This window comes from Atta colombica, unplaced genomic scaffold, assembly GCF_001594045.1.
Source record: "Atta colombica isolate Treedump-2 unplaced genomic scaffold, Acol1.0 scaffold88, whole genome shotgun sequence".
NCBI classification, from domain to species: domain Eukaryota; kingdom Metazoa; phylum Arthropoda; class Insecta; order Hymenoptera; family Formicidae; genus Atta; species Atta colombica.
This window is the reverse complement of record NW_017259581.1, coordinates 1,284,119-1,300,553: the sequence shown is the minus strand read 5'-3', so window position 1 is coordinate 1,300,553 and position 16,435 is coordinate 1,284,119. Positions and strand designations below refer to the sequence as shown.

Genomic DNA, 16,435 nt, shown 5'->3' with positions numbered 1-16,435 from the left:
AAAATAATATAAGTCATCAGATTAAGAGTACAAATCCAATTTGATATTAATAAATAGAATGTAGATACGCAGCTTTTGTTTGAATGTTTTATCCGTTATTAGGACAGTTTTAATTTTGATATTGATTAATAGAATTTAGATATGCTTTTATTAATGTTTTTTGTTAGAAGAAATTTTGAATTATTAGGACATAATTATTAGGACATAATTATGTATAATTTTTATCTTTAATATTGAGAATAACCTACAGTCGATGATCGAAACGTTTTTTAATGTATATTGTAAGGATGATTAAATAGCAGCAATTAAGAACTTACTATTATTTTTAGCCCTTTTTTATTATATTTATTATATTTATATTTTTTTATTATATTTATTATATTTAAATTTGATTTTATTCAATTGAACGTTGTTTTTTGAATATTATGAACATATTTGTTTCAATAAAATTACTCTTTGAATGAAATATTGCGTCCTGAACTTACAAGATTGAAATGAACTTTCTGATGAACCTAATAATAATATGTTACATATATTTATAGCTACATATATTTATTATTGTTCACTGGTGGCCAAATAATCGCCACCAAATTCAATAATTCTTGTGAATAATGTATGATAATAATAGAATCTCAATTAATTATGTACGCCAAATTAACATTAAATTAGCATCATAAATTAGTTATATGGCATAACTTAACATCGTAAATGATTGCGATGAACATGTACGAGGCTCGTAATACGAGAGACATTCAAAGGAAGACTTCTTTTCAGGGAATTACATGTACAATTTTGTTACGCATTTAAATGATACAACCAATGAAGAAAAAGCCCGAAATTGCACTTTCACTTTCACCGTATCGCGCCACGTGGAATCGTTGGAATTGCAGTACTATTCCTGACACGAAGCGCAACGGTATTCGTCGACGGTGAAACAGACGTACAGACAGACGTTGTGCAAGCAAGAACAATTTGATTCCTCGCATTAATCAGTGACTGCTTTCGCAGTCGGAGCATCGCGAAAAGAGAACGATGTTTTTCTTTTTTTGCCTTCGGCCTTTCACACGCGCTGCCAAATATCTGCTGTACGTGCTGAATTTTTTTTCCGTACATCGGGTAGAATATTAATACTTGTGGTATTCGACGCTCTGAAATTGATGGTAAATTCTTACGATATACACGAAATTATGAATTCTCTTTCTCTCATTCTGTCTGTTTCTTTATCTCTTTCTTTCTTTCGCTGAGCAGAAGCGACTGCTCGAGCAACTCGCGCCCCCACGAGACTCTCGACTCTTTAAACTGGGTGAACACTATCAGCGCCTATCAGCGACCAGTATGGCTCCAACCCTTCGGCAGAGACGACGTTGCTGAGTAGCCCTTGTATCTGTGCTCTCGTCTCAAACGGAAATGCTCGTTAACAAGTATCATCGTGCGTTGAGTGGGCGGATCTCGCTCCGACAGCTGCTAAACGGTATTTATACTGCTTCATTCCTCTTCAGATTCGTATAATTCATATAATGAGCGACGAGAAATCTATTCTGGAGCACGCCGCTCTATCGCGGATGCTGGACCGTGACAAAATCGATAAATTCATTCCGGCTCTGCTGCTTCGCCGCCCCGCGAACCTTAAATCTCTACACAGAGCAGCGATCGCAGAAAGCAAAAAAGCAGTGAATAATATTAAAATAGGAATTAATATTATAACTTTCTCACAATGTATTTTTAATGGATATTTTTAACACTGTATATTTATATATATATTTTTTTTTTTATTAAAAAATATTAATACCTTCTGTTAAATTGATTTAATTCTATTCAAAAGGTTAATTAAGTCAATCTTATTCAAAATAACAGGAAAAAAGAATGTTTATTCTCGTCATAATATTGAACGTTGTAATGCTAATTTTAAATCGACTTTGTAAAAAAACACAGCTTTGTATTAACGACAAATATTTTTGAGTCTTGATGATAAAATGGGCAATAAAATAATATGTATATTAATATGTATAAATAGTATTAATATGAATTAGTATTACGGTTGCTATAAATATTTTAGATCATTTTTTTCAGTGTGACAAAGTAAATTGAATATAAAGTGTCAACGAGATGTATACAATCCGAAGAGGAATTCGTTACAATCTCTTATAATTTTAAACAACTAATTCTTGATTTAAAAAAGTAGAAAATTTTTTGAAATAATACAAAAAACACATTATCACTCTTGTCAACTTTGTGTTACTTCACATATTTGTATTGAATTAAATTCTATCTCATGATATAAAGTGTTTCAGATATCAAACAGATCTCTCTCTGATATCTAAGATAGGAGAGCTCATCATTCAAAACATGTTATTTCAATCAAAATCACACAAAAGTTTGTCATACATATCTTATAATCAGATATCATTAAATGAGAATTTTATCTTTTAATTCTGATTTTGATATCTATAGATACAAATTGTTTTTAACAGTCTTCTTGTTACAATCTCTATTTTCTTTATTCATTTGTGCGTTTGCGGCTTTTATCCCACGTCATTGCAACAGTGATTTATGAGGGGTTCAAATAAAATCACACTAATGTATCAAGCAATCATCCTTAACTACCGTCAATAGAACTGATCATAAGAGTTGTAGAACAATTTAGCGAGTTAAGTTATTTTTCTGCTCGGGTATGGATATGTCAGTAAAATCCAAAAGCGCACAAAAATTTATATACCTGTAAATATACAGGATATCCCCAATTCGCGAATTAAAATTCACAGTAAGAAAGTTCCAAAAATTCAAATTATTTACCATTTTTCGAATAGTAGCTTTTGAGACATAAAAATTTTAAAATTCAATTAAATATTACGGTTAAACGATTGCTTGTCTCGCCTGAGTCGCTACGCGCGATAATTTAAGACTATGGCGTACAAAAAAATGTAAGGCGTTTTAATAATACTTTTAAATCTATCTTTTTTTAGAATTTTCTTGATATTTTAATTTTCTGAATTTCGGGACAGCCTGTATATTTAAATAAAATATAGAAATTTGTACGTAGAAATACTTGTTCAAATGAGTATATAATATTGTCGTGCAGGCGTTACTACATGGAAGAGATACTTAACCGGTTCGGTGTCGAGGGAACCTGAAGGGCCGGTACTTACGACCGAAATACCGGGCCCTCGATCGCGCAGCTTGTTACAAGAATTGAGCTTGATACAAGTACGTCAGATCCTCTTGATTCTTTGGGTGATATCATGACACGACATTTTGTTTAATTTAGTCGCTTGCTATCCGCGACGATATTTTGAACGCTTCGCCTACGAATTTTAATCCAATAATTCAAGCTATGTAGTTGTACTGTTGTCATATAGAATTACTATATGTAGATTTAAATGTACACATAAGATATGAGTAATAATGCCAAATCTTTTGTAAATATTTTGTAAACCAGAGACGAAATGGGTTTACAATGTTGAAATCTGTGACTTCAGCAAGCGTCTTCCGTACAATTCTTCGCAGACTATGAAAAATCCGCCGGTAATTATATAATTGACGTTGACGGGAATGTGTTGCTGGACGTTTATATGCAAATCTCATCAATGCCTCTAGGGTATAATCATCCGGCGATGCTGGAGGCTCTCGCCGATCCCGTTAATCAAGTGAGTGATATAAAACCACATCGTCACGGAGTACCGTATTTTTTTTCATGTATGGAAATTAGCGTGCTAACTTCCTCTACAAGATGTATCACTTATACTTTAAGTACACAGTATTGAGAAGAAATTCTAATAATTGAATATTCTTGATATACCTTCATATAAATTATTTTACTTTAGGAAGACGGTGTTCAAGTTGTATGAAAAATAGTTAACGATTATGATTCTTTTCAGAGAATTATAGCGAATAGACCTGCTTTAGGTGTCTTTCCAGGAAAAGACTGGCCTAACAGATTAAGAGATGTTCTACTTAAGAAAGAGGTAACAGATATATGCTAAAACTATAATTCATTTCCTATATCGTCTTTTATCTTGGCGCAATTGAAAAAAATTATTATTTTGAACAGTTGGTACCACCGGGATTATCACACATTACGACAATGATGTGTGGTTCTTGTTCTAATGAGAATGCTTTTAAAAATATTTTTATCTGGTACGCCGAGAAACAAAGGCAAGGCAAACCGTTCACGAAGGAAGAGATAGAATCGTGTATGATGAACCAAATCCCTGGCTCACCGCGATACTCTATTATGTCCTTTAAAGGTCAGTCATTTGTTGGAGTAAAAACAAGTTTCATTCCAATTAGGAATCTTTATGAAATATTTAATATCGATAGGTAGCTTTCATGGAAGAACCTTAGGTTGTCTCTCAACGACTCACAGCAAGTACATTCATAAGATGGATATACCAGCTTTCGACTGGCCTATCGCTTCCTTTCCAGAGTACAAGTATCCTTTAGAAGAAAACGTTCGAGAAAACAAACAGGAAGATAAGCGTTGCCTCGCAGAGGTATATCGTCAAATCTTTATTGTACATTGACACCAAAAGAATCAATATTTCTCACTCATTAAAAGGATCAAGCAAATAAATTAATAGGAAAATTAAGAAAATGATAGAAAATTAAGTGTTTCATTATCATAAAAAACATAATTACTAAAAAATCAAGACATCTTAAGATTTTGTCTTTTGCACAAAAAATATAATATTAATTTAAAAGATAGAAATGATCAATAATGATTCAGTATTTCTAATATTAAATACCTCTTTAAATGTTTCGCATAAGAAGATTAAAAAATTTGATTGATATTTTAGGTCGAGGAATTATTTGAGAAGTACAAAAACGAAAAGAAAGTACCAGTGGCTGGCGTGATAATTGAACCTATTCAAGCAGAAGGCGGTGACAATCACGCATCCCCAGAATTCTTTCAGGAACTTCAACGCGTGACACGAAAGGTAAGGCTTGCAAAACAATTATCTTACAGTACGTTATCAAAAGATATATTGCAATCTCACGTTAAAATATTTCAGTACGGAGCCGCGTTACTTATCGATGAAGTACAAACCGGTGGCGGACCAACGGGAAAAATGTGGTGCCACGAGTACTTTAATTTAGATACTCCACCCGACGTAATGACTTTCAGCAAGAAAATGCAATTAGGCGGTTATTATCATTCGGAGGATCTGAAGTAAATCTTTTTTTTTTTCAATGATAAAATAATATAAAATCATGTTTTAAATATTAACGTATAATTACCTGCACGCAGACCGAAACTGTCATATCGTGTGTTCAATACTTGGATGGGCGATCCCAGCAAAGTGATCCTGCTCGAAACGATTATAAATACGATTAAAAAGGAGAATCTTTTGGATAGAGTTACATGCGTGGGCAATTATCTGTTAAAACATTTGATGGATATGCAAAAGGAACATTCCAATGTAATCAGTGCAGTGCGCGGACGTGGAACTTTCATAGCGTTTAATTGCTCCTCGCCTGAAGCGCGAGATAGCATCATCAAGAAACTTGCAACGAAAGGTAAAATGTTGCAACATAAAATGTAAGTGCTAAGAATATCTTCAATGTTTTCATATTTTCCTCTGTTCTTGTTAGGTATTCAGACAGGTGGATGCGGCAGCCAGGCTGTGCGGCTGAGGCCTGCGTTGACCTTCACAGAGCATCATGCCGATATATTTCTGGATGCGCTTCGCTCTGTTTTAAAAAAATAAAAATCAGCTTGGCAATATCTTGCGTCTTCCAAATCAGATGTCTTCCATATTGAAGTACTCATGGAGATATATCGTGTGATTTATGAAGTCTATAAATAATCATTATTTTTCTATGGCAGTTAACATTATGAAAATATGTTACGAAGAGATTTATGATAAATGGTGAATTAATGACAACAATGCAGTATGACAAACTAAACGATGTAATATATAATATTTGATTATCTCGTAAGTTGTAAGTATATGAATGATTCGATACGAGAAACTAGAAAATATTCAAAAAAAGTTATGATACAAATTCAACTTTAACAAATTTAGAACAATAATGTTTTTATTGAGTAGAAATTTTCTCTACATCGATTATTTATACATTTCATATATTGAGCAATATTTGCTATATTTGAAAAAATATAGTATAAAATGATGCTTAACAATCAATTGTATACTAACTTGTAATATATAATATTTGTATATTGCATGATGTACATTAACTAATAATATGTATCAACTTTTAACAATTAATTGTTATAATTTATATTCTGTTTTATCTTTCTTTTATTATCTTTTATTATCTTTTTATATTTTTGCTATTATTTGTTAATTTTGGCTTCATTGACATAATCAGACAAATTATTGCACAATTACAAAATGTCTTCCAAAACAACTGCCGATAAAAAATGTTTAAGTTAGATCCTTATTGTTATCAAGTCTTAATGTCATTCATCTCGACATTTTCTTCAATATTTCAGCAAAATGTTCATATTCTCGATGATGACTCTTCTGTGTCATGTAAGCCTTTGTCCTCATCTGAAAAAAATATCCGAAATAAAGATTTTAAAAGCAAAACAATGTATAAAAAAAATTTAAATCTTGATTATTCTAAATATGTATTTACTGTCACTTTAGAATCCACCGAACCGTGTCGTTGTGATAAATGCCACAAATTTACAGCCATGTTTGCTAATGCAGTGTCTCGTAAATTTGCACGAATAATAAAACAATTAAACAGCTCGAGAGCAAGAGCTGATTGTTTATCGAATTGTTCGATGGATCCAAGATACTTGAGATGGCCTAAGATTTCTTCAACGATTTTTGAACATATTTTATTGACTTCACCGATAAATTTCTGATCCGATCCATACAATTTATCATTTGAATCAACCTAAAAACGGCATTATATAAATTGTGACATATTATATAAATTTTAGAGATTATAATTAATAAAATAATTAAATTCTCTAATTTTAAAGTATTGGAAATATGATAGCTATTTATTTGCCCCTTCAAATGTGCGCAAAAGCATGAAATACCTTATCGATATGGTACGGATAATTTTCCTGCGATACTGTTGAAAGAAGATCGAGTACACGTAAATATAAATATGGTTTGATTGAGGTATTCTCCTCAAAGCAACGTTGAACTGCATTGAGCAAGCCTCTCATCAAATACAGGACGCCATGCTCTGGGCTATCCTAATACAGAACAATCTTAAAATCATAAAATTAAAAACATAGCGTATATCAATATACTTACGGGAACTACTAACAATGTTGACAAGAAATTCGATAAATATGAAAGCAAATATGGCTGCGAGCTTTTCTGTCTTCCATCGATATCGATAGTTTTCGGCATTTCCGGAACTAAACTCAAAGCAGCCTTAAAGCAAGCATCGGCTGAAAAATGTCAATTTACGTATATAAATTAACGAAAAAAAAATGTGTTAATGTTAGAATAAAAATTAATTCAATTCGCACCTTGGCCTAGACATTGATTTAAAAGGGCAACCTGTCCAGATAGTAGATATAATTGAAGGCGTGTATGGACTAGAGTTAACGATGGTATGGTAATGAAACAGAATGCAGCGCAGGCACGTACAAACGCTGACGTTCTTCTTGTGTGATGACCACGTACTATCTTCCTAGTATCAACTGATAATCTATTCACGCACTGAGCGCAAATAAAAAGAGACTTTATTATCGCTAATCCTTTTTTCTTTATACATCAACAGTGTAAAAGAAAGAATCATTTATGTCAATCAAGTAGAACATATATGTATCACATACTTGTACAAGTTGTATATGAACGCTATCAAGATTAGGAAATGCTGCCCTGGCCTCTACGTAAAAACTAAGCTGCTTCTCAAAATCGCGACCATAATCTACTCGTTGTACTAGTCCGCATATTAGTTGTCCGATCTGTCGTTTCTCATCTTCGACGGTTAGAGCACTGTAATGATTTATTCGATTTTAGAGATCAGGATAAACTTTAATCGTAAAATTAAATTGATGTACCTAACAGAATCGTGCATTATTCTCGCAATAAACATCAGAGCGTTTATAATAATAGGATCCGTAATAGGTCCATTTTGCATACTCAATCCTTCTATGACAGTTTTACAAACTTCAACCTTAACACTTTCCTTGTGAAACAAGTCAATTAGAGGTAAAAAATTGTCCTACAAAACGTCAAATAATTTGTAACAGATCAAATGTCTTAAAATTAATTATGAATAAATATGAATAATATGTGCGTTTATAATAGCGCGAATAGTTACCATAGCAAGTAATGATTCAAAATCTTGTGTGTGGGCAACTATCTTTTCAATAATATTTTGCAATTGTGGATAATAATTTTCGAAAGCTTTGTTCGGTCGTAGCCGATCTATTATTTTGCCGAAAAATAAATTTAATTCAATTACCTATAAACATAATATGTACAATAATAATTTAATTTCACATAAAGTATAATTAAATATTATTTGTGCAAATATAACTTACAGAAAAGTGTATAACAGTGAACTGAATCCAAATCTCGACGCAATGCATGAATTTGTTAGGATCTGTGAGGTCCGTTATGTACTTCCATATCACGTTAAGCACCGATTGACAGTCTTCTTTCGGCAAAGATTCTCGTACAAGGCATTCTCCCAAACTCCGATATAAGAGATATTGAGGATACCCTGTTGCATTGAAAAGAGAAAACGTAACTTAAAAGTGTTATTATATTCTCGACTTCATTTTTTTAAATCTCAATACCATCGTCTTCACTCGCTACTATTAAATTTACAAAATCCATAGCACGTACAGCAATATAAGTAGGTTTAAATGCAGTCAACACTGTATTTAATAATAACGATCTGAAAATATATGTCGATTAGATAAAAATTAAAAATTAAAGATAAATTAAAAATGTATGTTTAAAATATATTTACCCGTTCTCTTGTTTTTTACAACGAGATAAAACCTCTTCAAGAAGGTTCTCGGGCGATATCGCCACTAATACCTGTACGATCCAATCCAAAGCTGGTGAATATAAATTAAGATACGAATGAAGGGTAACATTTTGCTTCACTATTTCGTTTCTTACAGCAATCCCAAATAGCTGCTGGTACGTAAAAAGAAAGTCATACAGATTTTCCCTCACAAATTCGAAGTCTGATGTTTTGTTCAACGCCAATCCCACACGACATAAATAACATCTCGCATAAATCGCTATCAATGGATTTCCGATGCCTCTTATCATACGAGTTATACGTAACAGAGCAGTATTAAATTCACTAAAATAAAAATATTACTTTAATATTTCAATCATTATGTTATTACAACATTACGAATATTTATACAGTCGAAAGTCGTACCTAGTCGTTAGAAAACTGTAAGATTTTATTATTGCCATTTCTACATAAAGACGCGGTACTAGTTCCCGTATTGAAGCTATCTTGTAAAACCAATTCCGACACGTCTCCTTCGCGTTTTCAGGAACCATGTCGGGTGTAAAATTATCGGGCAAACTCGTGGGTACTTTACTTCCTGGTCTAAGAAAAAAATATTAATATCAATAATTATAAATAATGTTTATAACTGCTCGATAAAAAAAAACATAAAATACGTGCAATTAAAAAATAAGAGTTTTCTTATATAATAATTACTTGTAATACTCAGCCTTCATTTTCAATCTTTCATACACAAGTTTTCCAAAAATATCCAAAATATCTGTGATGAGAACAAACTTGCTCGGATAAAAAGCCATTACGGATGTATCTACTAATAATTTGGCACACTGAAATAATTTAACATTAATTCTTAAATCATAAGTTCTTTTTTGTTCTAAGTTCTCATTCTATAAAAACTAATAAATGTGTCAAAACCTGTATTGCAATTTTGAGCGCCTTTACTCTTTGGTCGGAATGCCACGCTTGTACTAGTTCGTTGTTTAATTGTTCGATTCGTGCTGTATATTGTTGCTGCGACAAGTCCAACATTTGCCGAACAGAACCTTCTTCAAAATCATCTAATTGTTCAAGTCGCGTTTTTACCTTGTCGACCATTGGCCCACTCGGCTGAACTTTCACTACAACTGTAACAAAACAACATTGTAGCAATTTAAAAAGTTATTAATCAATAAGCAATTTAAAATAAATGATATTGTATTTTAATATTTCTTTACGAATTAAATTAATTAATAATCTTTTTAAAAAGGTACCTTTTTCGCCACCTGATAAGAAACTGGTGACAATCGATAATTTTTCAGAGGTGGTATATTTACTTAGTATAGCGGAACGTCTAACAGACCATGGTTCTACCAATTCCTCTGCTGTGTCCTTTGATTTTTTACCCGCAGGTGCAACATTAGAATAATCCCACTATGACACAAATAATATAAACTTAAGTTATAAAAATAATAAAAACACATAATTAAATCTAAATAAATATATTACTTCGTCTGCAGCCATTTTAGAGAGAGGATCCAATTCTTCTCGAGCAAATTGTGTAAGAGGATCAGAACCGTCTAGGGAAGGATGACTCAACAATGGATCACTCAGTGGATTTGCAAAAATCGGCGCGTGTGTTGGTGTAGGTGTACCAGTGGAGGAACTGGTACTTGTACTCCGCAACGCACTTCGTCTAGCTGCGCTACGTCCATCAATTAACTATACAAGAATAAAAAATCTTTTATCAAATTTATTGTTCATACAAGATAGAATACGAGATAGAAATTAAAACCTGTTCATGTTGCTTGAAACCGTTCGTGTTGCTTCAAAAATGTTTGTATTTAAAATGAGATAAAAATATATTCTGACATTAAAGAGAGAAAAAGCAAAGTTACTGAGTACAAAAAGTACAAATAACGCGAATAGATCTATTTATGGTACTTCAGCTATTTCTTACAGTGATTACAACTGGTTTTAAAGGATGCTCCGTAGCTTCTTCCAGACATGCAAACTTTACAGTCCCATATTCCATGGGTTTTGATATCCTGCAAACAAAATTTCTTTTTTATATAATATAGTTCATTTTCTTATATTAGAAGAAAATCTTATTATTGCAATAATAGTATCATCTGACAAAACACAAACTAAACAATAACATTATATCAATGTTGAAGGCTGCTTTTCTTTTAGAAGATATAATCGACACATATCGTTTCGTCGTTATTATTCATTGAATGCCAAGAATTTAAAGATAGAATGATGTCTGTGTCACTAAAGGGAAAGCACCAAAAGATATTTTCTATGACAAAATTACACTTTTGAAGCTTAAAATGAGATATATGTTTGACGAAAGCGAGAAAGAAAGTTCTAGTGTAGGAATAAAAAGCAGATCTATAATAATATCCTATTCTCTAAAATTTTCAGAATGACTCTAAATAATAAAATCTCATTCTTAAAGACTAAAAATTGAGATACTCTTTCTTAAGATTTCAATTTTCACTTGTTAGAGTGAGATTCCATTCCAAAGAATTTAGAGAGTGCTCAACAATGTAACTGTTATGTACAACATGTGTCATATTACAATTATATTGTTGAAGAATAACAATATTGATATAATATTACTGTTTGTGTTCTACAGAAATAGACACTTGAACGAAAATTAATTTTCTCACCATTCTATCTCCGTCATATTTTGCACTCTGAGATACTGTTCTTAAGTTCAGAAGTAGAATCACACCATGTAATCCGATATCACGCTGATATTATCCGGTTCATCATGCGGCTTCAGAATCTGACATTAAAAAGTTGACACCCGATTCGACACGGAGTCCAATCAAACATCAACTAATCCTCGTGCAAAGTCGGGCAAAGTATGGCGTGGTAGAACCACCGATCGAGCTGAGTCCCACACGGATATGGGACGAATTCATCCATACACGCAATACACTTATTGGTCGTCCAACGGGAGTCTCCAGAACGTTCCTAGGAGTTCTATGTTGTTAATATAGATTAACTTTAATCTTAGTTTATAACTTACTTTCTATCTTTTTCCAGTTCGAAGAATTAAATTAAAATTTATCTACAAGATTAAAGTTAATCTAAAACTGAATAAAAATAAAGTAAAGATTTTTTCAAATCCTGATCACCCCGAAAAACCATTCATTTCCATTAACGCGGCCTCACGAATCGCCGATTCGCCTCGCAGCGAATTCTGAAGTATTTTGAAGCAACTCCGAGCTCGTGCAATTCAATGGAATTGTTCAATAAAAATCGAAGGTTTTCAATGAACCGCCAATTCTGCTTATTTGAGTGTCGATCACGACGCAGGGCAGCACCGACAACATCCCCAGAAATCCGACCACGGGTGTGCTGTTCTCCAAATCTCCATTCCAGTACTCCAGTCCTCGCAACATACCACAATTCGCACGCTGCACGCGAGTTACGGGAATTTCTGCGGAAATTCGCGACGCATTCGGGCCATGGACGAAGTTCTTGAAAGCTGGGAGCAGATTGAGGAATCCGGAGTAAGACACATCTCAGAATTTCGTTTTCCAAATCGGAGTGTAAGACCGAACGGTCTCGTGTTAACCTATAACCTCCTTCGAGTTCCGGAGTTTCCGTCGATGACGAGAAGACTTTCCGCGGTTTGTCGTCTCGCGTTTTCTCGCTTTGGAGCATCCCGAGTATCGCGCTTGCATTCTTCGTTGTTTGTACATCGTGATCCTTAATTGATAGATTGATTCACGCGAGTTAATCATAGTACTTTATACTGCCATAAGGACACGTTTTTGCACAAAATTCTTTTCCTAAAATTTCTTTTCACTCCCGGTCGATTTCGTTCATGGAAATTATTTATCGTTATATGATATATAGAAGAGGGATGAAAATTCTGATGGCTTTTAGGCACTTGATAAAAGACTGGAAGCTCTTCGGTTGAACACAGTGGAGGAAGAAATAGAATCTTCTAGGTAGGTTCAGGTGAACGTTTCTCGAACTTGTTTCCCCTTCATGCTTTTAAGTCATTTAAATCTTTTTGAAGAAAATATTTCTGTCATTTATAACATACAATGTATAGTTTATATATTTAACAATATTTTGGATATAGAACCAATAATGATGCCAACACAAGGATGATTATATTAGGGGAAGATGGCCTTAGATCTCAATACGTACCTCCAAAACCTATGGTAAAGATATTAAAGAGACCTACTGCAGATTCGCGAGGTAGTGGTGATGGTCCACTGAACGATGAAAAACCTAAGCAACCTATTAAGTCTCTTAAGCAGGTATGTAATTTAGGATGCTTACCAGCAAGAGACACATGGTGAATTATTTTATTACTTCATTACACTAAAGGTGCTTTAGTAAGAGACATACAGTGTACAATAATATAGTAAACAAGAAGTTTTTTTCATTCAGTGACAAACATCATTTTTTTTAACATTCAGAAAGTAATAAAAATAGATCAACTTTCTATTTGTCACCAAATGGAAAGCATCCAAGGATGTATAATAATTTATTGTGTTACACTGTCATTTGTGTCTCTTGCTGGAAAGTATCATCTATTAGTATACATTAAAGACTGCTTTGTATAATATAAATGCATAAATTTAAGTGAAATAATATAATCAATTTTGACAATGAAATAATATATGTGGCTTCTGTTAAATAATGCAATGATATCATTATTGAGTATGTAATCGTTTAAAATATTTATATACATAAATGCTTTTACATTTAACTTGGTTAATTTAATTTAAATATAGCAGCTTTTAGTATGTATTAGTGTAATGCAAGTGAATTCGCTAAAGACACAGTGAATTAGAGACTCTAGTCACAAATTTTGTATTGGCCCATCATTTTTGTTAACTTCAGTAATTAAGTTAGAAGTAAAATAATATTTAGAATAAAATAACATGTATAAAAAGGGACAATATATCCTTCTTTCTTACTTTTTGTTTTGATAAAATTGCTCGTGGCCAGACTTTGTTATAGAATCTCTATAGTGAATCATTTCATCTTTATTTAACGTTGATAAACAATCAAGATATAATGATTCTGTGTTATACTGTCAACCATCATATTTCTTGCTGAAAAATCCTTAATTCGTCCGTAAAACCCTATACTGTCGAACGTATGAAAATGTAACAAATTGTCTTAGCGGGAGCAAGAATATGCAGAAGCACGCAGGAGGATTCTGGGGGAAGAGAAGAGTCCAGAAGAGAAGACGATGCAAGAGATCAACAGAATTCAGGCAAAATCGAGCACGCCGAATGGCAACAATTTTCCTAGCAACGTCGTTCGTATGCCTGCCGGCCCGGATGGTACCCGGGGCTTCAATGTACGCAGGTAGCGCGTCTTCCGACTGACTTTCCACCCATCTTCTTCCTCTCCTTCCTACTCGCTGCCATGGGGAAGGAGAACGGCTATGAGGCCAATAACATAGAATAACTTCGCGCTCCCAGCTAGAGCGAACAAGATATTCTCGGAGCTGCGTCCTGCGAATTGTCATCGTGCATAGACGCAGCTTAGCAAGGATCGAGAGAAAATGGACTTATTCGAGTGAAAACGAAATGCTGATGTCATGCATTCTGTTGGTGCTCTTTTACGTGACAGATCGAAAAATAGAAAAAAAATAGGAAAATAATTATATTTATGTTTATATATGTATATATACTTGTATGTATGTACATGCACGGTATAATTATTTTTCTATATATTTTTTTCTATATATTTATAAAACGAAATTGCAATTCAGATATAATGGGACGGAAGCGTGGATTTGTTACAAAGAAAATGAATTGCTTCAGTTTGTAAACTTGTATAATAACTGATAACTGAAAGTATCTAACGTGGATTGTGTAATAAGTATCTTTGGACTGTGTAATAAAAGAACTTGTATATATACACATTATTATTATATACACATGTACAAGTAACAATTGTATGCGATATGTGAATCATTTTGTTATTAAATCAAAGATACTTTTAAACAGAGATACCTTTCATTGACTTCAATTTCAATATAATAAATATAAATGTGATATAGATGTAAAAGAGGGAAATGTTATTTTACAATTTTTTTATGTTGAATTGTTTAGAGAAGCGCAAATGTATGTATAATTTATTGAATTGTTTGTACTGATAAGTTTATAAAAAACATATTTCAATTACCCAAATTTTTGTGCCGTGAGGCACTCATTGTTTAAATTTCTTTGAACGATTACTACACCGAGATGCCTTCTTGAACCTTCTTGAATAGTTATTAAGCATTATTGAGTCACTCACAAATGTCTAGATATGGATTGACGTGTAGATATAATTATCTCGTGTGAAGAACTTCTTAATTCCGAATTATATCAAAGATAAATTTATGTTATTGAAGTAGCCGTTCATGATAACTGATGATAACGTTCTACGCGTGCGTATATATCTCTGTGTGTGTGTGTGTGTGTGTGTGTGTGTGTGTGTGTGTGTGTGTGTGTGTGTGTGTGTGTGTGTGTGTGTGTGTGTGTGTGTGTGTGTGTGCGCGCAGCACAGTCGACACATGTTTATATGCGTCATGGCGCATGTCAAATCGCATGTCTGCCGCTATCAGCTCATCTGACTCGACAGATATTTCTCGCGGTTTTGAAATGATGCGAGTGAGTTACCCGTGGAAATAGGTATCCCAGGTGCCAGAAGTGCCGCGTCGTTATCATCACCGGAGCCGTAAGGATGGCAGAATCGAGTGGACCGATTCTTCACGTCATCGTCGTCGGGTTTCATCACAAGAAAGGCTGCCAGGTAGAATGACAGGCCAGATTAACCTTCTTCCTCATTTCATCGACGTTCCGCGCGTTTCCAATCACGTCCAACGCATCCTAACATAATATTACCTTTTAGGTCGAATACTCGTTTCCACCTTTGGTACCTGGTGCGCCTAATGAATGTCCATTGGGATGGAAGTATCTGCCCACTCTCGCTCTGCCCGACGGTTCTCATAACTATGATGAGGACACGGTTTATTTTCACTTACCTAGTCTGAACGATCCGAAACGAACGATATATGGCATTTCATGTTTCCGCCAAATACCTGTGGAGGTATATAAATGTATTTTTTTGGTGTTTCAATATCTAGACAGTTTTAATACTCGACATCCTATGGATATCCTGTGATTGTTCCTAGGACGTAGAGACGTCTGTGTTTAGTTTAAGACATTCCTACAAGATCAAATACAAGTTTTAACTTTGAATAAATGTAAAATAGAACATTACTGTGCTTGCAGAAACTAAAGAATCGCACGTCCGATATAACGAGAGGTACTGTTCAAAAGTCGGTTTGCGTGCTGAGTACTTTGCCTCTATATGGACACATTCAAGTAAAAATGGCCCTGATAACGCATGCATATTTTGAAGAAGGGGATTTTAGTAAAGTGTCCTTACTGGAGGATACTTATCATCATCTTAATTCATGTATGAGTGGCGAAAGTCAGATACCGCCGCAAATCTTTGTTGGTAATTGTCCATCAATATATTC

General features: G+C 33.6%; 4 protein-coding genes across 6 annotated transcripts in view; 3 read left to right on the top strand and 1 right to left on the bottom strand.

The window, feature by feature from the left end:
* Positions 1 to 1,407: 1,407 nt before the first annotated feature.
* On the top strand, positions 1,408 to 5,890 carry LOC108693078 (4-aminobutyrate aminotransferase, mitochondrial). Of its 3 annotated transcripts, XM_018201760.1 has the most exons (10): positions 1,408 to 1,471; positions 3,080 to 3,204; positions 3,477 to 3,644; positions 3,876 to 3,962; positions 4,049 to 4,244; positions 4,318 to 4,490; positions 4,794 to 4,934; positions 5,010 to 5,167; positions 5,246 to 5,514; positions 5,590 to 5,890. In XM_018201760.1, the coding sequence occupies exons 1-10, from the start codon at positions 1,408 to 1,410 to the stop codon at positions 5,703 to 5,705; spliced, it is 1,497 nt and encodes a 498-aa protein (XP_018057249.1). In that variant the 3' UTR covers positions 5,706 to 5,890. The 3 variants fall into 3 exon arrangements, with proteins under 3 accessions (XP_018057249.1, XP_018057251.1, XP_018057250.1); XM_018201762.1 differs by lacking the exon at positions 3,080 to 3,204 and having other exon boundaries at positions 1,411 to 1,471; XM_018201761.1 differs by lacking the exon at positions 3,080 to 3,204 and having other exon boundaries at positions 1,448 to 1,471; positions 3,437 to 3,644.
* Positions 5,891 to 6,298: 408 nt separating this feature from the next.
* LOC108693100 (UPF0505 protein C16orf62 homolog) lies at positions 6,299 to 11,764 on the bottom strand. Its single transcript, XM_018201801.1, has 18 exons — positions 11,589 to 11,764; positions 10,874 to 10,961; positions 10,423 to 10,635; positions 10,188 to 10,347; positions 9,853 to 10,061; positions 9,634 to 9,764; positions 9,343 to 9,519; positions 8,917 to 9,261; positions 8,741 to 8,841; positions 8,483 to 8,664; positions 8,260 to 8,403; positions 7,997 to 8,160; positions 7,769 to 7,931; positions 7,460 to 7,652; positions 7,239 to 7,378; positions 7,016 to 7,177; positions 6,601 to 6,867; positions 6,299 to 6,512 (listed from the first exon to the last, which is right to left on the bottom strand). The coding sequence occupies exons 1-18, from the start codon at positions 11,603 to 11,605 to the stop codon at positions 6,426 to 6,428; spliced, it is 2,943 nt and encodes a 980-aa protein (XP_018057290.1). The 5' UTR covers positions 11,606 to 11,764; the 3' UTR covers positions 6,299 to 6,425.
* A 555-nt stretch (positions 11,765 to 12,319) lies between these two features.
* On the top strand, positions 12,320 to 14,547 carry LOC108693125 (SUZ domain-containing protein 1). Its single transcript, XM_018201872.1, has 4 exons — positions 12,320 to 12,440; positions 12,820 to 12,884; positions 13,022 to 13,202; positions 14,078 to 14,547. The coding sequence occupies exons 1-4, from the start codon at positions 12,396 to 12,398 to the stop codon at positions 14,267 to 14,269; spliced, it is 483 nt and encodes a 160-aa protein (XP_018057361.1). The 5' UTR covers positions 12,320 to 12,395; the 3' UTR covers positions 14,270 to 14,547.
* An 875-nt stretch (positions 14,548 to 15,422) lies between these two features.
* The window catches only part of LOC108693101 (late secretory pathway protein AVL9 homolog), a 3,675-nt gene continuing 2,662 nt past the window's right edge, over positions 15,423 to 16,435 (top strand). Inside the window, exons 1-3 of the mRNA XM_018201802.1 lie at positions 15,423 to 15,702; positions 15,802 to 15,999; positions 16,185 to 16,413. Coding sequence (XP_018057291.1) covers positions 15,634 to 15,702; positions 15,802 to 15,999; positions 16,185 to 16,413 — 496 coding nt within the window. The 5' untranslated portion in view covers positions 15,423 to 15,633. The remainder of the gene's footprint in view (positions 15,703 to 15,801; positions 16,000 to 16,184; positions 16,414 to 16,435) is intronic.